The sequence below is a fragment of the Erithacus rubecula genome, assembly GCF_903797595.1.
Source record: "Erithacus rubecula genome assembly, chromosome: 1".
NCBI lineage: Eukaryota > Metazoa > Chordata > Aves > Passeriformes > Muscicapidae > Erithacus > Erithacus rubecula.
The window spans coordinates 96779046-96803866 of record NC_136658.1 but is presented as its reverse complement, the minus strand read 5'-3'; the positions used below and the strand labels follow the sequence as shown (position 1 = coordinate 96803866).

The 24821-nt window shown below is 39.4% G+C and overlaps 1 protein-coding gene across 1 annotated transcript; it reads right to left on the bottom strand.

Annotated features, from left to right (window-relative positions):
• Positions 1-715: 715 nt before the first annotated feature.
• On the bottom strand, positions 716-24607 carry BEND2 (BEN domain containing 2). The gene is made up of 12 exons (XM_079313208.1): positions 24297-24607; positions 18156-18302; positions 15626-15786; positions 14409-14480; positions 14127-14201; positions 13345-13449; positions 10851-11364; positions 9659-9859; positions 8602-8735; positions 7814-8024; positions 6501-6704; positions 716-4201 (listed from the first exon to the last, which is right to left on the bottom strand). Exons 1-12 carry the CDS (start codon positions 24307-24309, stop codon positions 3978-3980), a joined length of 2061 nt encoding a protein of 686 aa, XP_079169334.1. The 5' UTR covers positions 24310-24607; the 3' UTR covers positions 716-3977.
• Positions 24608-24821: the final 214 nt, after the last annotated feature.

Here is a 24821-nt window from a genome sequence, read left to right as displayed (position 1 = left end):
ACCCGAGGGACAGACCTGCTTCCAGTGCTGAAATGGATTTCATGCAGCAGTGTGACACAACCAGTGTCACTTCACTGCTTGAGGTGAAAAAATGGAGGGAGAATACTAAAAAAACCACCTCCAAAACTATGCTGAAATTGTAATTTAAATGCTTACATAAGCCTGTAGTTCAGGTGACATTTAGAGTTCTCATGCAAGGCACAGGTATCATCATACCATACACCAAACAAAAGAAAATGGTAATTATGAAAGAGACCTACAAAATTATCACACTGCTGTATCTATGCAAAAATGCAAATAAAGAACTGTACAAATACTGAGCTCTTTCTGCAGCCTATTCTAAAATCCTATCTGAATAAACACTTGAAGAAAAGAAAGTATTGATACTGTTCTAAGGAATGAGTGGCTATAAAAGCTGAACACAGATGTGACCTCATCTACTAATTCATCTGTTTAAAGGACTTCCGTAAAAATTTACTCAACTCCCACCCTTTTGTGGAAAGCTCTGTTTTGGATAACTTGGACACAGCTGTAACTGACAAGTCAGGTCCAGTAGAGTTTGCTTTGCTTTACAGTTAAAGCAGTCTAAATTGCAAAATCATCTCAGCTCAAAGCCCTGGTTTTTAAAAGGATATCGGAAGAATCTTTTCACATGAAACTGTACTTGAACTGCAAATTCATGACCCAAGAAATACTTAAGACACACATATGTAGTCAAACAGCAATAGGCTAGTTTTATTTGTAAAATACTTTACTCCTAACAGCAAAATACTTTAATTGTACTTTATAAAAGTTAGCAAATTTTAATACATTTGAAACAGAAACAAGAAAACTATTTCTACTTCAATTATTCAATTTTCTTTTCAAGATGAAACTATAGGTATTCACCACATTTAACAGAGTTCAGTGACAGACGTCATTCAATAAATATATCCTTCTACCACTAAAATCTGGGAATGGCAGTGAAAAAAATTCTTAATACTACTGAAAAAATATAAGCATTTTTTGCTTTTTCTGAGGTTTGTAACTAATAATATTTATACACAACACAGTTCTTGGCACTTACAACAAGGACTGTATAGAAAGTAACAGAAGAATTAGTTAATAGTACAACAAAACAACCAAATTTGCAGTAGAACATTTCTATCAAGAAAAGAAAATCAGAAATTCAGTCTGTTTCTTGAATCCTACAGAGGACTTCTGCAAGGAAGCAGCAGGAAGAACTTAAATTACCAACTCATTTCTTGTTTGATAAGGCCATTGCATATTCTAAGCTGCAATTAAAAAGCAGGTCCTATTCTCTGTACAATGAAGACTATCTTTGTTATAAACATTAGTTAAGTGAGAATGAGCAAAATCACTGTTTTATCCTATTGCTAATAAATAAACTATGAAACCTTTGCCTTGGAGAGGACAGATTTAGTTAAATCTAATTCTGCTATGTACAGGCGTTATTTTGGAAGCCAGTTTCCAAAACTCTCAGAGGTAAAATCCACTCCCTAAGCCAGTCTTTCAGGCAGCTTCCTTCTGTGAGAAAACTGGACCTCTGAGACTGCACTCAGACCCAACACAAGTGGCAAGGCAAGCTCACACAGCAGCCAGTACAGACACTGAGAGGACCACCACGTGAATGATGCTGAAAAACATGGAACACAAAGGATTATGTCAACTGTATGGAGTTCAGCAAGGGCAAGTGCTGGATTCTGCACCTGAACAGGGCAATCCTGGCTGCATGTATAAACCAGGCAATGAGAAGCTGGAGAGCAGCTATGGAGAGGGTCCTGTGGCTCCTGGTTGATGGCAAGTTGAGTATCAGTCAGAAGTGCCCTGGCAGCCAGGAGGGTCAGCTGTGTCCAGGGGAGCATCAGGCACAGCATGGCCAGCCAGGCAAGGGAGGGGATTGTCCTGCTGTGCTCTGCCTCACCTTGAGTGCTGGGGGCAGTTTCAGGCACTACAATTTAAGAAAAACATTCAGCTACTGGAGAGTGTCCAGAGGAGGGCCATGAGGATGTGAAGGGTCTGGAGTGGAAGCTGTATGAAGAGAAGCTGAGGTCACTTGTTTTTTGTCAGCCTGCAGGAGACCTCATTGTGGTCTTCAGCATCCTCACGAGGGGAAGAAGAGGGCAGGTACTGATATCCTCACTCTTGTGACCCTGAAGGACCCAAGGGAATGGGCTGAATCTTTGTCAGGAGAGGTTTAGCCTGGCTATCAGGAAAAGTTTCTTCATCCAGAGCAAGGGTGAGCACTGGAACAGGCTCTCCAGGAAGTGGCACAGCAACTGAGCCTGACAGAGTTCAAGAAGCATGTGGACAATGCTCTCAGGCACATGGTGTCATTTTGGGGATGATCCTATGCACTGCCAGGAGTTGGACTTGATGATCCTGATATGTCCCTTACAACCAGCACACTGTATGATTCTATGATTACTTCCTTTTCTGAAAACAAGCAAACAAAAACCCCCAAATAACAAAGAACCTATCCAACAAAATACCCCATTAACTTCTGTACAGTTGCTGTTGTTGAATTCTAACTTAGAAATGAAACTGAGATGTGAAATTGAATATATATGGTAATTAATTTTAATTTATTTTTAAAAGTTCAACATCCAAGTGATTTTTAAAATTAGTTTGTTAAAATCAGTTTGTTAGTTTTTTTATTAAATATACAGCTTAGTGCACTAATAAATCTTAGCCCTGCATGGACAGAAAGGAAAGGCAAGGGCATGAACATTTATTATTGACAGGTGCTTTTCTGGACCTCACACCACCTGCGACAAGGGATTTGCTAAAAATGTGAAGCCTTAGTTGCATGAGATGAGATGGTGGAGCTCAGGATCCTGAAGAAGTATTTTCCTTAAATTTAATTAAGAAAAAACAGAATTAACCATGGGACTGTCCATTTTGAATGACTTTTTTGTTCTTTTTGTAGAGCTACATCAGAACAGCAGGGTAACTGATGGCTTGAGAGGCTACTAGAACAGAGTGCTAAATGAATAAATTGGGTATTTATTAAAAAGGCCTTCAAAGGATACATCTTAGGCAGTACAAGACCCCAGCCATGGCTACACCCAAGATGGGCCACAGGCCACGATTTTCACACTTTGATAAGTTTTGGTCCATTTATATATTGGGGTTAATTGTGCAATTATAGCTTCAGGTTATGAAGCCACATCCTCCCAGATCACTCTCCTCAATTCGGCCTGAAGCTGCAACAGTGTCTTTAGTTACTGGGCTTGAAAAGGATTGTTTTGCCTGACTAAACTGCCAAGAGAACACTTTATATGCAGTTCAGAGTTACATACTAATACAGTACAGAATCTGGCAAATATGAAAGCTAAAACTTAAGGCATCATTCCCCCATACATTACCAGTTGTGCTTATATTGTTGTCTGCCCCTTATCCTACAAAAACCACTGATATAAGAGGCAAAAATGTGAGAGATCATACAATCATTAAGGTTGCAAAAGACCTCCAAGATCATCAAGTCCACATACAACAAGTTAACTAAATGTAATTAAAAATATTTTTCCTTTCTGATATTTGTGCTGCAGATATCCAATTGTCAAAGCAAATTTAATTCCTCATACATAACGAGATAATTTAGCTGGCTATGATTCACCCTCCAAGGAGGACCACTCTTTCTTCTTTTCCATCTGCTTCTGCTGTACTGATGCACAGTGCATCTCTTCTAATCAGATTAATCTTTCAGATTCAATGAATCATGAGAAGAAGATGCTTTTAGGAGAGAGCACATTGCAAATGCTACAGGGAGCAGTGAAAATAATTTGTGAGGAGCACAAAAGCTACCTATGCAAAGAGTTAGGAGTCCCAAAGCCCTCTGCTAATTCTGGTCTCATGAAGTGATGCTATTTAGTGCTGCTGACAACTCAGTTAAATAGGACAGCTCGATATTACAGCCTTCTACATGGAATTAACAGAAACCTGCTAAACTGAGATTTGAGACATGCTAGAGAGCTTCAATCTGAGAGATGCCTTCCAGTGGCTCTACGGGAGTGGAATCCTCTGGGGGGCTCTGCAGCAGAGGGTGACACTGCCAGGGCTCTGTGGCGCATTCCGGACGTCGCCTTTTTCAGCTCGTGCCGGAGGCTGCGGATGGAGCTGTTCATGGCACCCACGCACGCCTTCCAATCAAATCCACTTTCACTGAGATCAAAGGATGGAAAATTGTCTTGAAGAAAGTCTAAAAATAAACAAGTATGTGAGTTATCAATTATTTATGCAAGCTTTATAGGCTTTCTGGATGTAATTAAGCTAAAACAAGTGCATGCTACCAGACCAGGACAGCTAGGCATATTACAAGCCTTGAAAAGAAAGCTGGGCAGATGCTGCTCTCCCCCTTTCTGTTATATCTGAAAATGAGTAAAAAAAGGTCTAAGCATAAAAACAAAATATGAAAAGCAAATGTGACCATGTGTGTGGTTTTGATCCTTTGAAGTGCTGAGTAACTTCAGCTTCTAATGTGGTCAGCCAGCAAAGAGAAATCCTGGGCTCCATTTCAGAATGACCAGTATTAGGCAGGACCAAACTCTCCTTCAGAGGATCTCTGACAAAAGTATTCACTAAAATTAATCACAGCAATTCAGCATAACACAGATGTACAGGAACAACAGTGACAGAAAAACTGTGAGAGCTCATTCCTTACCATACTGCAAATAAGATCAGTAAACATTTGAGTTTGGTAGCAATGACACAAAAAGGGTAGGACTATGGTACCTTTTCCCCCTTTCATGAGTAAAAGTAGTTTAAAACCAAAATTAAAATTGGCTTTTAAAGATATTGAGGAGTGATTGTCCTGCTGAGCTAAGCTGAATTATGTTTTCTCTAGACAACCCTTTAAAAGACTTAAATATACACCAAAAAGGAATTCTCATCTGTATTTTCAAATCAAGACAATATTGCTTCTCCTTCTCTGATTCACATCTAGATTTACCTTCACAGTAGAAAGAAAGGTATAACTAGTAGATATTGTGTCAGCTTTGTTCTTACACACACACCAGCAAGTAAAAATCTAATATAGCATCATTGTTTACAGTTAATATTTTAACTTGTAATTACAAACCTGAAAAACCATTTTGCCTGAAAAACTTTGGTCTGAAGGAAGAAAGTAACTGAAAAAAATTTTTGTGCTCTTGCAGTTCACTGTGCTCCAAGAGGAGAGATGAATAGGACAGTAAGGGTGCCTTAGGATGCTCCTGTTATGAACTATGCTGATGAAGGATACAGTAGCTGCTGGCTGAAGCAGCAGGGAGCTGGTGCTGCCATCCAGTCAGGCTGTGTTAAAGGAAACAGGGGCAGGGATTGTCCTCTGGCTCCAGAGCCAAGTGGCAACCACAACACACAGGATTTGTCTCTCATCTGCTCTGTAGCCTACATGGTGTTCTTGCAGTCCTAGGACACACTTACTAGATCTTTTGAATGCTTCTTAAGCTCAAAATGTCAAGAAACAAAGTATGTCTGTATGTCTATGTATGTTTATATTGTTTTATATATGTTTATATAAGTGGAGATGTTTAAGTGTCAAACTTTCCCAGCCTAGTGCTTGCCATACTGGAAATGGTTTCTGGCATGCTCTGTCCCTCAAGCTATGCCCAGACATCACCCCAGAGGGTGTGTGTCACAGCTCCACTTTATCTAGCATGAATGCTGTTCCCTCAGAGGCAGTCCTTTTCCCCACTTCTCTCCCCAGTCCCAGTGGGTGGGGTGGGGGAACGGGACAGGGAGTAAGGAGGCAAGCAAGCACCTGTGTGGTGTTTAGCTACTTTATGGGTTAAAATACAACAGTTGCTAAATTCCACTTCATAAACTCTCCTAGTTTCATATCCCTAAATATTGCTTTTTTGCTCCAGGGCTCAGTTACCAATTCCCTGCTTAGTCCAACCTGTTGCCCCATAACTCTCTCAGCTCTCCTAAGTGTCAAGATGGACTCTCATGTGCTTGCAGAAGGCTATTCCTCCAGATCTGTCAACTTTCCTCAGCTTCTCTCCTATTCAGAGCTGTCTCACACAAACTCTCATCTGTGACTTTTCCAAATATGTCAGTGTGCTCTCCCAAGCTACAGAGCCTGTACTCAGACCCTTCTAAATCTGCTCAGGGCCTTGGGGCCCATTATTTCATAATCTCTACAGGCAATGACACCACCAATTATCACAAAACAACCCTTTTTGTGAAGGGAGCCATAACCTGCTGTACATGACATCTCTGCTTTCTGCTTCATCTACACAGCCCCTGTACCAAGAAATTATCTCTGATGTCCTCCAGAATCCCCAGGGATTGCTCCCATCTTCCACTGCACTGCCCTTTCAAGCTGATGTCAAAACAATTGAGTTTTCCCGTAGAAACCAGATTCATGATCTGGAGAATTTCTTGAGCTACCAAAATATAAATTCATCTACTTCCTGTACGCTCTGTTCACAGGATACGACATTAATACTCTGATTAGCTTCCCCACATTATGACTTACCCGAGATTTTCTTACTCACCTCTGAGTGCATTAATTTTATTGGAATCCAGTGGGCTCATGCCACGGTCAAGACTACCATAGACGTTGCTTCTCACCAGCACATCCTCAGGGAACATGTGGCGGATCAGGTAGCGAGCTGACAGCTCCGGCCGCGTCTTCCCCTTCGCGACGTAAATGACTGAGAACGGCAACTGGACATTGTGTGACGGGCTCCCCAGAGGCTCTGGAGAAGATGCCATGGAGGGAAGAGAGATATTTTACACATCCAGCTTCAAAGTGGCTGTATTAAATCAAAACTGACACAAAAAGTTCACCTAGAAACTACTCCACCTGCTTGGAAAGACCGAAGCAAAACCGTAACACTACAGCTACTGCTAACATGAAAGACACTGCAGACACTGGCCAAGCAGCCAGAATGCCCTTGGTTTACAACCATGAACACCATTTCTGGTATGTCTTCAGCAGTGCAAGCTGCATTATTAATTACTGCTTTCTAACTTGTTTCATCTCATGTGAAAAGATGATGTTTTTCCAAGTATGTAAGTAAATCAAAGTTCTGCTATTTCAGTGCTTAGATCCTCTATGTGGAAACAGAAAAAGAGTATTTAACTACTTCTACCTGACTTCACGGCAAACATTAATAAGGAAAAATGCAAAATTTTTAGTTCATACAGAGGTCTGTGGGATCTGACTAAAAAATCTTGGGTGTAGCAAGAGATCTGATACATCCCCAAAGTGATTCTAATTGAATAAATTACTTCCAAGGGCAATTAATCTCAGCTCGTTTTCCTTGAGGATCACTATGTATCCCATGCTGTACATGAATTTTTGTATGCATTTGTATGCATTTGTATGCTGAACACTTCCATTAAAAAAGTGAAAATATAAAGGTTGCTTTAAGATTTTTATTATCCTAAAGAGTAAGTTTTGCAGAAAGATGTGCTTTTTCTTCTGAAATTGCAATACCCTTCAACAGATATTATGAGCTAGCTTACTTTTTGAAGGCAGAATATCTACCAAATAAAAGTAAAAAGCCAGGGCAACTGAACAGAGTAACTGAAGCTGAACTTCCCAATGTCACAGTGGATAAAAATTATGGAACATTGGTAGATGCAAACATATACACTGTTAGCAAGATATAATGCTCTTGTTCATTCCCAAAAAGACTTCCTATGTTTACACCAAGTTACTGCATTAAGAGAAAAAGAAGACTCAAATAGTTCAGAAAATCCCCTTAATATGCAATTATACCAACAGTATCATCTTTTGCCTCTCATTGAGCATGTTAAAATGTAACAAGCAATTCCAGAAAACAAAAATTTCTTTGTTTACCCAGAGGTTCCAAAGAATGTTTGTTGAGTGAAGATGCGTGGAAAGCTTCGGGAAACTTATCCAATCCTAAATTCAGGAATGTGTCAGTTGTGGAGCTGGTCATTTTCTGAGAGTTTTGAGATTTGTCTCCACTATCTTCATTATAATTTAAATCTACACAATGAGACGTATCAGGAGCATCAGATGCTTCTTCTTTCCCCTCAGTTGTCTCCTGAAGCATTTAATAAGGTTAGTACACACACTGAGAGTAGCCTACCAGTTTTCTAATCAGTGTTTCAGTTTACTTCACATTTAGTATAAATTAGATCTTTGCAGTATAATTATTCCTGAATTTCTATTATAAAAACCACAGGTAGAACAGTTAATAATTATTCAAAGATGTGCACAGAACATTTTAGAAGTAAATGTAGTTGGAGGTGTTTTGGGAGTGATGTTTTGGTTGATATAAAACTGAAATGCGTGGCTGAATATATCTAAATTTAAAAAAAACCTGCAAAAACAAGTGCTAAGAACTACTTATTGAAACTACTTCTGGGCAACATTTGCAGTGCTTTCCTTTCACTATCCTATGTCTGAGCACTTCTTAACTGAACTCTGGACACAGAAGCAGGAAGAGGCAGAGCAGCAAATGGCATATTCCAGTATTCCCCACATGGGAGCAGTGCTGCAGTCAGCATGCCTGTGCTCAGCAACAGACAGAACCAAAGGAATTTCCAATACAGCACTTTTACCATGAGGAGGTAAAACAATTAATCTGAGAAAAAGGTGCAAGCTTAATAGATCATCACCTTAGAACTTGCTGGGTTTGCTTTGGTTTCCGAGCGCAAACAGCGGATCATGGCATTGACATTTGTGACACAGGTTTTCCAGTCTTTCCCATGCTCACTCAAATCATAGGTTGGAAAGTTAGCTGCAAGAAACTCTGCATACAAAATAAAGAAAATGTTTGAATTTTCATGGCAAAGCCCAGTATATAGAAGTATCCAAACTTAGATAGAGAAAGCTAGCTAATGCTTCATGTTTATTGTTCTCCATTTACAAGCTTCAGATTTCCATCGATAAATAAAGACAGTAAACTTGTATTTTGAAAATAACCAGCACTATGAATTCAAGATGTTTTGTGATACTTTTTGAGATGTTGTAAATAATGTTTTTATTATACTACACATTTCCTGGTAGAGTTAGGGGAAACGTGTGATTTATCATACTAACTTTAAAAAAAACCCCCAAACCAACATCACTATCATCACCCCTAAAAGAACAAAGACAGGGTAATGCTGTTGCTGCAACTATTTCACATGGCTTATAAAATCTCACACTCAGTTTTAATCCTTTAACACACACGTGCCATGAGATCTGTGTAAAAGACTTGACATCCATTAAAAAAGCGCCCTCCATCTTCACCACTTCTCACTCAAGAGAACTGAACATAAGAGTATTTCAAAAACACTGATTACTGTTTGTCCCAAGTATACCATGGCCATAAACCAACCCAAATCAACAACAACAAAAAACCACTGACAAAATCCTCGGCACACAAAATCACAAAATAGACTGCAATTAAACATTTAGAGACAGCAAGCATGACTGATGAACACGATGTACATAAAACAAGAAGAAATTTGAATAGTTTTATTCAAATTGAAGAGAAACAAACGTTGAGAATTACAAAGCAGGACTTTCAAAACAAAAAGGTAGAGTGGAGCACATCCACTATGGCATTTATCTGCTCACCAGTTGCCAGACAATGATTAGGCAGAAACATACAGAAAAGGACTCCTTTGAAGTTCAAAACTTCATGAAGTATGAAAGAAGCAAATCAGTGCATTTTGGAAGGCAACTTACCTCTTATTGCAGCAATTTTGTTTGGATCCAGTGTCCTACGGCCTCGTGCACTTGCTCCCATCACGCCGCACAGTAAAGTTTTCCTGGGGAATAAGACACGAACCAAGTGGCGCGCTGCATACTTGGGTTTCGTTTTTTGCTGAGCCTTCACCAAATGGTTTCCAAGAACTTGTACATTTCTTGCTGGGTCACCAAGAAACTCTTTTGTAAAACAAAAACATTCAATGAAAAAAAAAAAAAATTAATCCCAAGCAAGTTGTTAAAAACAGAATTTTTTTTCAATCTCTTTCTCTTGTCTCTCAGAGTATGTTCTCTATACTACAGTTAATTTTATTGTGTATTATTACTTATCTTTGCTCCTACAAAAGCAGCTTTAAATTGGAATGGTAACAGAAATATCATTTTGTTCATATTAACCACCAGCATAACTAAATGAAATCAAAATACCCAAGAAAACACATTAGACACCTAATTATCCACAATATTCACACTGGCCTATTTTACATACGTGCAGATAACAGGTGTATTTTCAAGACACTGACTCATGAAGAGTGGCATATCCATACACAGAACTGCTAAATCATACACTGTCTAGAAATTTTTAGGTGGGTATCTGAATGTTTCACCTACTACTCATGCAGTTTTTTTCAGCTGTACAAATGTACTTTTTAGATCAAAAGCAAAGAAGTCATAGCACAGCCTTGCACATAACTCAAGGCATTTACACTTTAGAAAGGCATTAGTTTTTAATACATGGTGTCATTTTATATGTGTATCTTTATTGCAATGCAATGATCTGTAGAATTCTTGTTTTTCTTTGGAACTAAATATTTTGAAAGAAACAAAACACTGGAATGATTTGAGTATAGAAAGGATGTTTCATGGATAAAATCCTCCACAAAAAGAAAACAGATATTTCCTTCACACAGATCAGGTAAGCTGCTTTCTCAATACATGCATACAGGCATATGCCTCACTTAGCTTTAGCAGCAAACTCTTTTGCCTCCAACACATGGATAGTGTGCATATATTACTTGTGAATTATGCACACAATAAAAAAGGTTTCTTTTTTGCTCTTAATGTGAGTCTAGAGTTAAAAGAACCCAAAGCACCAACTGTAAATCAAAGGCTTGTGGTAGTACCAGCCATTGTCTAGTCTTTGTTTCTGAGTATTTATCACAAAGGAACTCACCCAAGTCAGGATTGATTAAGTCTGAGGAAGATGGTAGTTCTTCACTAATATTCATATCCTCAGATGAATTTCTGTAGCTCAGCTCCACAGCATGATTCTCCTGGCTGGGCTCAGATGGTTTTGGTATCGATGGTGATGCCACAGGTGAAGATGCAATGTTGACAGTACTTTCCACAATGCTGGGAGCAAGATTTGATTGTGGTGAAAGGTCAGGCATCACATTAGCTGCTGTGTATGATGAATGCAATGAATGTGTAGAAACTATAGTGGGGAGTGGTGGGCTCTGCCTTCCAACAGGCTGCTGAGATTCAAGCTGAAAACTACGTGGGGCATGTTGTACTTTGGGATTGACTTGAACGTGGCCATTTTGCAAAGCAGTCCTTACAGCTGGGCTGTGCCTACCCTGCCCTGATGAAGAAAGGTGAAGACTTAAATCCCTTTCCATGTGCTTTTGAACTCTTATTTTTCCTGGAGACAAATGACTGGAACTTCTGTATGTAAATCCACCTGGTTTCTGCAAACATGATTCAGAAAACAATTAAAAGGTTAAAATAGACATAGCTGATAATCTATTTATTTTTTTAGCAAACGAGGAAAACTAGATTCTAGTAATTATGCTACTGGCAGCAGACTCTTCCTTGAAGTAGTCTCTGTCATTAACTCAGAGCTACCTACCATATTTTAGCTTTCCCTCTATTATCTTCTGTTCTCATTTGTATTTGCAACACTAAGAGTTTATCTGGTTAGTTTCAGTGTTTCTCAATTTTTTCCACCTGGAATGGTGACAAAATTACTTTCTAGACCTCTATAAGAAAGCAAATAGCCAAAATAAAATTTAAAATTTTTCAGTCATAGACTCAGTCATTGGCTGATGAATTTTCGAAGAATGTATCTACTGTCATGTTAGCTCCTTTCAAACAAGAAAAAAACCCACTTTCTCTTCTTTCTTTTCTTGTTAGCTGAAAACATTAAACATTCATATCTCATCTACAATGAAGACTCCAAAGAGACTGAGATGGAGAAACTGAGAGATGTGCTTTGCTTTACATCACTTCAGTACTTTTATTAAAAATCATACAGCATGCATTCTAGTTCAAAACACAAGCCACTGAGCAGGAGCCACCAAATGTAGATGATACATGTGGATTTGTTTTCCTTATTTTGCTTAATTTTGATGGTTTTGCATGTTGGTTTAGAGAAATCTCCTATTTCACCCTTGCAACCTTAAAAAAATCTATGACCTTAAGAAATCTTATGCATCTGAAGGTTTGTCAGTTTCTCCAGCTTTTGAAGTTCATCTAATAAAATAAAGTACCTTTACCTTAAACCATTCCATTAGCCCTTCACAAATACTAAGTGGTACAGCTATTAAAAAACCAACAGTATTCTTGACAGTTTTAAATGGTAGAACCTAAGAAAATAGCTGGGAGATTTCATCTTACTCTTTTCATAGGGATAAAACCCTTAAAAAAAAAAAAAAAAAAGAAAAAGTAAAAACGTCAGTGCCAGTCACTTTTAACCCAAAAATCCAAACATTAAAGCAGCTGCCCTCCCATGTATCAAAGGGGAGGGTAAGAGGTCTTATAGGACTCCTTTTCAGCTGATAAGATCAGTTTCTTGCATGAAACTCGTGGTTTTGGATGTGTGGACAGCATAAGCTTGGATTTGACAATAAAAGGACAAACCAAATAAATAATAATATCCTACTGATAGCTGACAGGTGTGAGAAATCCAGTCCCATTCACCCTTAAAGGAAATGGCCTTATTGCTATCTTGACATCTCCTTACAGCAGAATCATCTCTGCCACATCAAAGGCTTTGTAGTGTTGATGACAAAAAAATACATTATAGATTTTATGACCTTTATCAAAAATCATCTGTTATGCTTTCCTTTTCAAGATCATTGTTAGAAGTAGTATAGTTGTGTCTCCTTAGTCAACACCAGATTGACCATTTAGGAACAAAATGAATACTGAGTACTCAATATCAAAAATTATTTAAAATTTTTAAAAAGGAGTTTGCATTTAAAAGAAACAAATTCTATACTGTAATGGATATAACAACATACTTTGAGATCTAATGTTCAGTAAGCCAATTGAACCAACCTGACTGATGCTTAAACTCCCTTTTAACTGCAGAAACAAATAAGACAACACATCACCTGTTGCAAAAGTACAACATCAATATACTGCAGTTTAAGATGCACCTACACAACTCACTTCTGTTCATGCCAATACAAATAGAATTTTACAGCATCTATCATGGCATCCTGAATTTGATGGAGATCACTGCCAATCTGTGACCACCAGTCAATAACAAAGGAAACTGAAGCTGGAACATAATCAGAAATCTCAAGTAATTGAATTAAAATAGATCCTAAGTCTACTATTTTGCTACTAATTTTAATCTTAGTGAAAGGATTGTGATCTTTAAAATAGCATAGAAAATGAGAGAATTAATGCAAAAATAAACATTTTAGGTCTTTAATACTCACAGGTTTGAGCAACAATGGCTTTACACGACTATGCTGCATTTCTGAGACCTTACGATGAAGCAGGTCAAACTTTTTATCCAACTTCTGAATGGCATCATACATAGCCTGTCAACAAATAGACTGTCAACAGTACTGTTTTACAAGAACCCAAACCTAAACCTGAAGAAACCAAGAAAGTTCAATTAAAAGCTGAACTCCCTGCCTAAGACTTAGCCAACTTCCCTCCACAGCACTGCTGAATGCTTAAGGAGACTTACAAGATGTTAACACCTGGCTACAACCCACTGACAAATTGACTTCCATTAAGCATGACCTGAATGACTCCAGCCACACAAGTGCTCACCTGAATAAATATGGGATGCTTTTAATTTTTACTACAGTTGTTTTCAATTATGCCAGTTACTGCTTCAGAAATCAAAAGGAAAGGACTCAAAAAACCAACACTAGCAGGATTTGTGGCACACCTTTGGCAACTAACATGTACCTTCAATAGCTGGGTGTATATCACTGCCATATCTTTCCCATTACTGTGAAGCTCCTCCCAATAACTAAACTTTACATTTTGTATTACAGCTTAATATTTCAAAATTATTCTTATGAATAGTTCAGAGAATACAAAAGAGATTAGTTTTACTTTGAAAATATTGTATTTATGTGGGCAATTAACAAGCAAACAACTGGAAAGGACCACATCACTGGTTGTCAGGTTTATAATAAAACTCTTCCTGAAGTTCAACTACAATTATTCAAATACCACTTCAGATGTAAAGGAAAAAAAATACCTGGCAATAACTCAGGACCTCCATAAGAGGATTCTGCTGATATCCAGTATAAGAAGCTTCAGATAAAACGCTCTCCTTTTTCATTAAAATAATAATAAAATATAAAAAAGAAAAAAGAAAAAAAAAAGGAGTGTAAGGTACTAATATATACATGGACTTAAGACATCACATTAAGTAAGTAAATCCCAACTTCAAATCTCTTATGTTACTTCAGTCTATCCCAAAACCCCCATCTACAAAGCAGCTTTTCAAAGTCTGTCAAACAAAAGAAAATTCACTTACACATTCATAGTCTGGTTCATACTCATAAATTACATTCTCACTGTCTTCATATTCTTCTCCCCCAGTTCTCACCTGAGAAATAACATAATTCACATTTAATGTTTTGAAACATTAAAGAATCACAGAATCACTTAGATTAGAAAAGACCTCTTAGTCCAAATTATTAGATTTCAGTGGGTATAACTGAAAGCACAAGCTGTAAAAAAATTCTAGAAGAGGCAATTTTTTCATAGCTTGCAAACTGCTTTTAACTAGGAAGAATGGCACCACCACCTGGACAATCTTGACATTTTCCTTTCACTGGATGGATGCCAATCCCATCCACCACACACCACAGATTTAATGTGTCTGCTGGTGGTGTTTTCATTTAAATTTAATTTTTTTAACTGATCAGATTTTATTTCAGAAAAGGAAGGCTGCGGGCAGGGTGGGGGGGAAGGGTAGGTGATGCTTCTGTTAAAAACAGGCAGAATTCAGTGACTGGTAAAATTGTGGAGATTATCCTTGAAGTTACTGAAAAACACCTGAAGGACAACTGAGTCATCAGTCACAGCCAGCACAGCTTCAGAAGGGTAAAGTCCTCCTTGTTGAAGTTAATTTCCTTTTATGACAAGATGACCCACCTAACTGATCAAGGGAAGTCAGTTGATGTTATCTGTTTGGATTTCAATAAAGCTTTTGATACTGTTCCTCACAGGTTCCTCTGGACGAAATGCCCAGCACACAGCTGGATAAACACACCATGGGATGGTGAGTAACTGGTTCACAAGCCATGCACAAAGGGTTACAGTGAATGGGACATGTCACTAGTGGGCTTCTGCAGGACTCCATCCTTATGCTTCTCAACATTTTCATAAATGCAGACACAGGACTGAAAGGGAGACTATATTTTCTAATGACACGAAGTTGGGAGGATCTGCTGACTGCTTTGAAGGTGGAGATTGCCCACAAAGAGATCTGAACAAATCAAAGGCTGGGCAACCACCAACTGTATGAAGTTTAACAAGGAGAGTGCTGGATTCTGAACCTGGGATGAGGCAACTCTGGATGTCTGGACAGACTGCAGGAGGCTGAAGACTTGCTAGAAGCATCCATGCATAGGTATCCTACCCATCTTCAGTAGGTTATCATCAAACCACACAACAGTGAAAGAAAAATGATATTCCAAGTAACATTGAAAATGGTCTCAAAAAGCAGTACTGTTTGGTGAAACATACCACACTGTCCTCCACTACAGCAGAAGAAAGTCGTTTCCTTTTATTATGCAAATACACAAAATCCATTTTTTCAGGGCTGTGGCCATTTCCTCTCTGCATCATTGCAGAATGGCTCATTTGTGAGGCTGTTTGATCAGCAAGCACTGGCAGGCCTTCTGTTCCTGGAAAAGTGAAGAGAAAGCAAAGCACTTTAGAAAGCTTCCCACTGCGTTAAACATTCCACTACAGGAAAAACAGGCACAGTCACCCTTTTTTAAAAAACTTTTAGACTGCTTGATTATTTGAAATTTGTTTACCAGCATATGATAAAACAGTTATTTATCCAATTAATTTAGATTAGAATTATAAATTATAAATTTATTTTTTTTTTCAAACCTAATGATATTTTAAAAAGCACCAGTAAAAGTAATACTGACTTTGTGAACATAAATGGCTAAGAAAAAATTAAAATAAAAGGTGTTCTGCAGCATGCAGGGAGAAATAAAGACATATATCTCTATCTGCACGATGCTGAGCTTGCTCTGACAGTTTCTTATTGTAGGCAAGAAGATACAAGACAAAAGTAGAAGAAACTTGTTTGGACAGACAGAATGAGATCTGAAGGAAAGGCACTGCTCTACAAGATACTAGTGTAAGACAGTGGTTGAATAAAACCAGTCAGAGAGAATTTCAGTCCAAAGTTCAATAGTTACATTTGAGATAAACCTGTGGTGTGTTTCACTCATATCTCACCTGATTTACCTGATTTTAAATAGACAATATCTAATGCTAATAGGCCCAAAGATAACAAAACCTCATTTTACCTTTTAAGAAACAACTCCTCTTGTCATGATTAATTTATTAATAATGAAATAATTACTCAGGTCCTAAAACCAAGTCCAGCAGCTTTTTGGGCAGAAGTTTTAATTTTGGTGGGGTTGTTTGATTTTTTATTTTCAATAACAGAGACAAAACCTCCAAGTGAACTATCCAGCCCATCCTACACTCTCAAATTTGTTTTTAGACATAAATATACAGAATACTATCAATTAGAAGACCAAAAGGACTAAAGGTTCTCAGAAGCACCCAACAACACTAGGAAACAGAAGTAACTTTTGTATGCAAAGAGAGATACTGATGGGATTCTCTATAGAGTTAAGTGGCTGAATTAAAAACAAAACAAAACAAAACAAAACAAACTAGAAAGTGCCTTCACTTAGTTACAGTAATTTTCTTCACTGACTTCATAATACTGCTACAGGACTTAATAAATGCTCACAACAGCTATGAAGAATGTTTGTCTGGGCCAATGAAACACTGGGTAGGATTTCTTGAGAGACTTTGATCTTGCATGTTAAAATAAATACAAGAGACAATCACAATGGCTACTTGCTGCTAATAATTAACAATCTTAAACAACCATCTTGCTGTCATTACCCATCAGCATCTCCAGTACTAAGTTACACTGGAGAGATTATCTAAAAACCTAATTTTTAGGCTACATTCTTTCATGACATTTACTTTGCTTCCTAAAATTTCTAGGATTGCTTTCTAATTTATTCCTAAGTATACTTACCTTTACAAGTAAGGAAAAACTTGTCTTTTAAAACATTATATTTTAGCAGGCTCACCATTTATAAGGATCTTGAAAGTAATAAGTACAAGGCACTTCTCTTTAAAGGCATTGTGTCTTGGTTTGAAAGACAGGTGTCTGCTAAGGAAGGCAGGAGCCTCTCTTGAAATGGAAAAATACAACCCCCCTCTCTCCAAATTATTATAATTTTGAAATTAAGGAGCTTTCAGGCAAAGATATGGGAATAACAGTTCTTTACTAGGAAAATTAAAATTTAAAATATTTTATCAGTAGTACAAAACAATAAAACACTGACAGAGACAGAATACAACCTGATACCCTGTCAGTCAGGGTGTTGGTAGCAGTCCCATTAAATGGTGGCTGCAGTCCTCCTGCAGTGGCAGGTATCATTCTGTTGAAGCAGTGCTCCTGTAGAAGGTGCACTTTTCCTCTGAGGGTCCAGGGATGATGTAGAAGGGTCTGGTTTTCCTCTGGAATCCACTGGAAAAGACTGCTTTGGTGTTCCAAATCTCAAGATTTTATCTAGGTAGGAAAGGCTTGGCTCCTCCCCTGGGTGGAGCATCTCCCAATGGGATGATGTAATTTTATCAGTCATGCAGTGGAACTCAATGGGCCATTAACAGAACATATCTTCCTGGAGGAAGGATGGGTCATGGAAAAGACAAAGAACATTGCCCCACCTGGTTTCAGCAGATGGTCCAGAAGATTTCTCCCCCAGAGATAAGGATCACTGCCCCACCTGGTTTCAACAGATGGTGGTAGAACACACACTTTTGGTCACATCCTGTATTGCAACCCAAGACACACTGTCAAGCAATTTCTATAAAGTAGCTTTCCAATAAAACGTGTTTTAAAGATATAGGTAATGTAGAAAGCCCTGAATCCAAAATTATAGGACAGATGGCATTAAAACTAGCCATTAACTATCAGATCACAATAAAAATGAGCAGTAATTACCATAGGCAAGTTGACCCATGTGGGGAACAGCACTGTTAGCTTCAGAGTTCTGTCGCACTGGCATGCAGCTTTGTGTGGACAGCCCACTGTCTCCATGGTCTATAATCACTGCTTCATCCTCTTCCTCAGTCTTCACACACACATAATCTATTATCAGGTGCAGAAAGAGAAATAGGTAAGACTGCAGGCCATTATGCATATCAGGTGATAACTGTAGTCCCTGCATTGCCTAGCATTATCTCAATTGTACCACAGCTATGATAAATTTGGCTTCATTTAAGCATCTAAATGCCAAGTCACTTTTAAACACAGACACTGAGGTTTTAACATACACTAGAATGAAAACAGCTTAGTATTGTTTAGTTGATGGGATTTCTTAAACTATTCAATACCCAGTTCTCCCTAAAGTGTCCAGATTCAACAGGAATAAGTCAGTTATATACCAGTAACAAGCACTTCTACAAACTCCACTGTTTACATATTCAAGTGTATGAAAAAATGTATTAATTTTGTCTTGAAACCCTACTTTTGTAATTAAGTAACAATTAAATTAAACAAAGTAACAATTAAATTAAACAAAGTAACAATCAGTCTACAAACCCTAACTGTATACTTGGTATTCAGATCAATCCAAACATTGGCTCCCAATGCAACACTGTGCAGAAACACAGAATGGCCAATCTCCAGAACCAGATTTTTTCCAACTAAATACACTACATCAAGACAAAAATCTTCCAGAATAACTTATTATAGTTATTACTGCAAGATCTGGTGATTTTTTACAGGATTGGGGAGGGAGTAGAATTTATTTTCGATGAAACAAATTAATGGAAGAATCTAATCAAGTTAGGAAATAAAACTTAAATTCAGCCAATGCAAAAGCATGACACTTTAACTATGTGTAACACAGCCTGCATTTTCCACAGGATCTCTGCCCTTTTCAGTGCACAGGATGGACTGAGATCCAGGAATGAATCAGAACTGTATGAGTGGAACAGCAGTCTGGGTCTCTGTTCTCACATAACCAATTCACTCCAAAACCTGCTGTCTTCCAATTTCTTAAAGAGACCAAAAGGTAAGAATTAAGGTGAATTCCACAGGTCATATAGTTTTACTTCTGCCAATACTCCCATTTAATTCAAAAGACATAATACAGCAGAGTTTGGATTTGGCTGTCATCAGATTAAGAAACTGATGATCTGTTTCAGAAGCATCCAACAGCCACACAGTCAAGAACTTTGTTTAGAGGTGTAAACAAAGCCAAAAAGCTACCTGGGGCTGACCTGTACAAAGGAATTTAGCTGAAAACACTCTCTAGAATATGCTGCTTCAGCTACCATCAAGAGAACAGTTCCTGGCCAACTTTAAAAGTAAACAAGAGTCTTACTCATGAGCTTAATTTAGGTGCAGCTTTTAGCAAAACACTACAGTGATACTCACTGTCTGGAGTTCATTGCAGGCTAACGTGAGTTATTAGCATGTGCTGAATTATTTAACTGCCTCACAAGCACAAATTTTTTTGTTGACAATCATTTAGTATTCTACCTACTTCGGGAAAGAATTAATGAAGAGTCAGTAAAAGTGCATCTGCATTGAAGCAGGAGGGATGAGAATCCTCTCTGCCAATTTTCCTAACCAGGATGCCAGATCAGTGCATGGTCTGACAGACACCCTACTTGCAGCTGGGTCTCTGCTGTGTCCTTCAATCCTCTTTCTATCCCTAACTAGACAAAGCAATGAAAATTGTATGTTATTTATGAAATCCTAAAAAGCACAGAATTACCTGTATATTCATAATCTTTGCCACAGATCTCATGCCTCACTCAAATAACACAAGCAAAACAACCCTACCTAATCAGCAACTACATCACTCCAATCTACAGCAGACAGAGTGAAGAGTATAGAAGAGGGAAAATTCTGTGCAACAAGCCCATAGCAAAGAAATGGCAATGTCAAAGCAACTCCATCTGGACAAGAGGAAGGCCATTATGATCAGAATTTAGGAGAGCTTCTACAACTGGTTGATACTGAATGCAAGGCTCAGTCTTCCATACCCTCTACCATCCTCCCTTAAATCAAAATCAGAATTTCAACAGTGCAGTGGACTCTGAGCAGAAAGTGTTTCCAAAGCCTGCAGCTACAGCAACTCACAGCTGGAGAACAAACATAAATCAAACAGGAAAACAGAGAAAGGAAAACCACCTCATTAAAAGATAAAACCTACAACACGTTTCTACAATGATGTGAAGCAATGCAACAAGCAGTAATCTCACATTTTAACCTTTTAGGTGACGACCAGGATTCTCCTCATCCCCTGGCCTTTTAATTTCCATCACCCATTGCTGAATGTGGCTGCTTTCACACATAGAAAGGAAATTATTCTGTCTTCAGTACATCACTTCTACATGAACAGTCAAGAAACTTGAAGATTAGAAAACACCACCCATTTCCAGGAAGGCTTATTAGTATGACTGGTCACACTGCAACCAGAAAAGCAATTCCAAGAATGTAGACTCACCTGCTTTATACCAACTCCTTCCTCCTTTCCCTATGCATTCTAGTTGCCTGGCCTCTAAAGTCAGTGGACAAAGTTAAATGTCTTTGCTGTATATTTGACTACGTTCATCAGCAAGAGGAATATATATGTGATTAAAAATACTTTACTTTTGAGACTGTTGAGACTTAAATGATGTTTACTTACAGAATATTAGAATATTATTCACACCTTCAAAAACTTATGACAAGAAAAAAATACAGCTATTATATCCATAATCTGAAAGATACTGCAACTTAGTCCTCTAAGCAATTCTAAGTATTTGTGATGCTTCCTTAAAGTGCCAGGAATGGAGAATATTACCATACATATACATAGCACTAAACAGTACGAAATACAACTCAGACCCTCAGGTAGAAACAAAAAACTGTCAAATTCTATGGATTAATTTGTGCCCCTGAAAAAAAAAAAAAAGCAAAAAAACAATTAGAAAACATAACCAAACTAACTTGCTTTTCTGACTCAGTGCATACTCTGAATTATATGATATGGGCTATGACTTAGAATTTTCAGTAGAGCAGTAGGATATGCTAAAACTTCTAAGTTAATTAAAAAATGAGTATTGTACATAAAGACATTTATAGATTGAGAAGTCCAGTGAAATGGCCATATTAAAAAGCCAGGATTGGAGGTGATTTTTATAATTTCTGAGACATGTAAGATCATAATTTAGAATTCTTTTATGAGGAGATCATCTTTACTTCTGCACAAAATCATCATGTTGAAGAATGTTAAAGGCACTCACACTTGAATTATTTGCACCCGAAACCATCCAACCATGTGCCTAACCGTGTACTATATTAAATAAATTAAATAAATAAAACAAATAAATTAAATTAAATAAATAAAGAATTTACCTGGGTTGCAACGAAGCCACAAAAGAAGAGACAGCTAGCCTTAACTTGGATCACAATTTGATCCTGCCCTATTTATGGCATGATACTCGTGCTAACATACACAAATAAGTGAACTAGCACAAGAGAGAGCACAGACACCAGTGCCTCTCAGGTTTAGTATCATCCATCACAACTTTAAGTAACTGTTTGCCTATTAACTCAACCTCACTACAGACATAACTGAGAGTTTTAAGCAGATTTGTGCATATTATGATAATGAGAGCTATAAGTACAGAAATACAACTACATCTGATGCATCAGCTGAAGTCTAAAGACAAGATGACAAGCTATTTTTTTCCCCCCCAAGTATATTACTAATAAAATACATCACATAAGATGGTGGAATAAGGAAAGACTTGTACAGAATCAGACAACGAATGCTCTCACTTGTTGCAGAAACACAAATGTAAGTGACCATCAAGTATAGAATTGGTAAAGGGAAGCTGATGAGAGAGATGGCTGAAAGCACCAATTAGTATTAAATCCTACCTCAACCTCTACTACAGAGTTCCTGGAGGGCTTCCTGCAGAATCATAAAAACTTTTCACAGAAATCTGGTGGGTTTTCCTAATTTTCTAAGAATTCACCTCTACATGTCATCTCAACACACCCAGGTGCAACAGCCAGCCATGGAAGCTCTGTGTAAATCACATCAGAATTTACAAAGATTTTTAAATACTGCACTCAAAAAAGAAGGGTAGCATTCACCTCAAGTCAAATCCTTGAATTTACCACACTTCTGATTATTTTGTCCTTCTTCTAGATATGTTGTTAGGGGTCAGAGACACCAAAGTACTCTACCAGAAATAAAATGCTTAACAGCCTCTGAACACTGAAACAGTTAATTTAGAATGCTGTTGTCAGAATTTGCAACAAACTAAGACAACAGAAATGAATGTTAAGCTCATACGAACCAATTATTATGGAGAGAAACAAAATAATAAAACCAAATTTCCTGTACCTTTACATGTCATATTTAGATCACTGAAATGATAAAAACACTGAAAGTCAAGGTGTAAAACCACTCTCACACAAAAACCTTTGTTTATTAAGATTGGAGCTCATAGTACACCTTTTGTTTGAACAATATTATTATTAATAATTATATTGTCCTATTATATTATGTTATATTATGTATGTTATATTAATTATTAATATATCTTTTGTATTGCCTAGGATTAATATAGGCTTAGTATTTGCTAGGATTACTGAGTTACAGACAAAGCCAATCAGGAAACCAAATAATTGAGGATAAAGGAGAAGGACCAACAAGCACATCACTGTACGTTTATTTAAGAAAGATTGTATCACAGTTGCTATGGTCCCACCCTCCTACGTGGCAGTCCTACGCCTTTAATTCATGTTGACACTTGCAGCACTTCACAGTAAACTGGCTATTTCCTAACCAGAAAAGTTCCTTGAACAATGAAATCATACAAGAAAATTTGGCATCTGAGCAAGACATAACCAGAACTTCTCTAGAGGACAAGTCTATGACAGCAACACCATAAATAAGGATAAACTAATCTGAGTCTGTCAGATTAAAGTAATCTGATAAACATCACTCCTCTAAAGGGCAAGGTGAAGCATGTAACTGGCAGAAATAGACCAGTTTTCATCCAAAGTCAAGGTGTCTGAAATCCACAACATTCCAGCTGAGCTCTGCACCGTGTCTGCGTCAGGTCAGGCCTCTCACTTTAGGAGCATCATTCATCTCTCCCTTACTCAGGTTCTGTATCCCAGTACCAGCAGCGCTGGGGGAGCCTGTCAAAGCCCCCACAGCATTCTGCCACTGTGCTCAGCTGCCATTTGAGGACGATGTGTTAGAGATGAGTGCTGTGACGGCTGGCTCTCACAATTAAAGGATAAATACTGTGTGGATGTTAAGGTAAGCTTTGTGCATGGGTACGTTACTGTAATATATCCTCCCCTAGCACTCTTCTCCTCTCTCTTGTATTGTGGTCATGCAGTAGCTGCGGCAATCGGGGCGTTTGGGGAGGGTCAGCTCTGCACCTGCCCCCCACGCAAGATGCAAGGCAGAGAAGGGGTTAACCCACCAGACTCTGGGCAGGTCTGCGACCATAAAAATCTGAGCATCCGTTCCGTAGGCAAGCACATGATAGTTTAGTCCTGAGCTCTCAGCACTGCTCTTCCTCCTTTTTCAGTCTTTTGATGTATGTTTGTTAAGGTTTAATAAATTTGATATTCTCAAATCGAGCACAGTTTCTCAGACTATAGAAAGCAAAAGCTTCCCTGACCATCAACACAGGAACTGAAGCAACCGAGCTGTGGCTGGGCCACACTGTTTCTGAGGACTAACTTCCCCGCGAGTCCCGCCCCGGGAACACCCGAGTGGAGGATTCCCGAGGGGCCCGTGGGGCGCGCTGGGCCCGCACGGCCTGGGGGCGCAGAGACGCGGCCCCGCCCGCCATCAGCCGCCTCAGCCTCAGCCCCGCGCCGCGAGACCCCGCCGGCGCTGACGCGACGCCGACGGGCAGGAGCGGCGGCCAATGGCAGCGCGGGCCGCGCGGGAACGGGCGAATAGCGACGGGCGCGGTGGGCGTGGCCCGGCCGGCTAGGCAGCGAGCGTTGGGCTGCGGCGAACGATGAGGGAGCGTTCCCCGCGCCCCGGCGGCGCCGCGACCCGTCCGTCCCCCGCGGCGAGGCGAGCCGCCCGGCCGCGACCCTTACCCTCCTCGGACATGGCTTGCTGCGGCGGCCGAGCGCGGGGTCCTCTTCGGGCGGGCCGGGCGGCGGAGCGAGCCGGGGTTCGGGCACGGGCAGGTGTGGCCGGAATGCGGCGTTGGAAACGGAAGCAGCTTCTCCGACGTGAGCAAGAGACTGTTTTGGAGCACTGCGGCTGCGCGCTGGGCGCGGGGGCGCGCACGAGAAACGGGAGCGCGGGGGCGGTGCCGCGCGCTCCTTCAGCGGCCGCGCCTCGCGCGCAGTAGTCCTCAGCGAGCTAGCCAGTGAGGCAGCCGAACAGCCGGTCCGCTCCCGCAGCTGCCGTATTGTTCCCGCAGCAGCCAGCCGGACAGCTGGCCAGCCAAACAGCCAGGCAGCCAGCTGCCCACTCCCTCAGTATCGGCCCAGCCGTCCGCACCCTCAGGAACTGGCCTGCCGCCCTAGCAGCCAGCCAGCCGGCCCGCTCCCGCAGCAACCCTGTCGTTCCCGCAGCAGCCGCCCTCCCCGCTCTGGGAGCAGCTAGTCCGTCGG

What these genes read in the sequence shown, in the direction of transcription:
- BEND2 (XM_079313208.1), bottom strand. An exon ending in CTTAATCAATCCTGACTTGG is followed by an intron (nt 9,860 to 10,850) that starts GTGAGTTCCTTT and finishes GTTTTACAAAAG; the next exon opens with AGTTTCTTGGTGACCCAGCA. An exon ending in CAAACCCAGCAAGTTCTAAG is followed by an intron (nt 8,025 to 8,601) that starts GTGATGATCTAT and finishes TAAATGCTTCAG; the next exon opens with GAGACAACTGAGGGGAAAGA.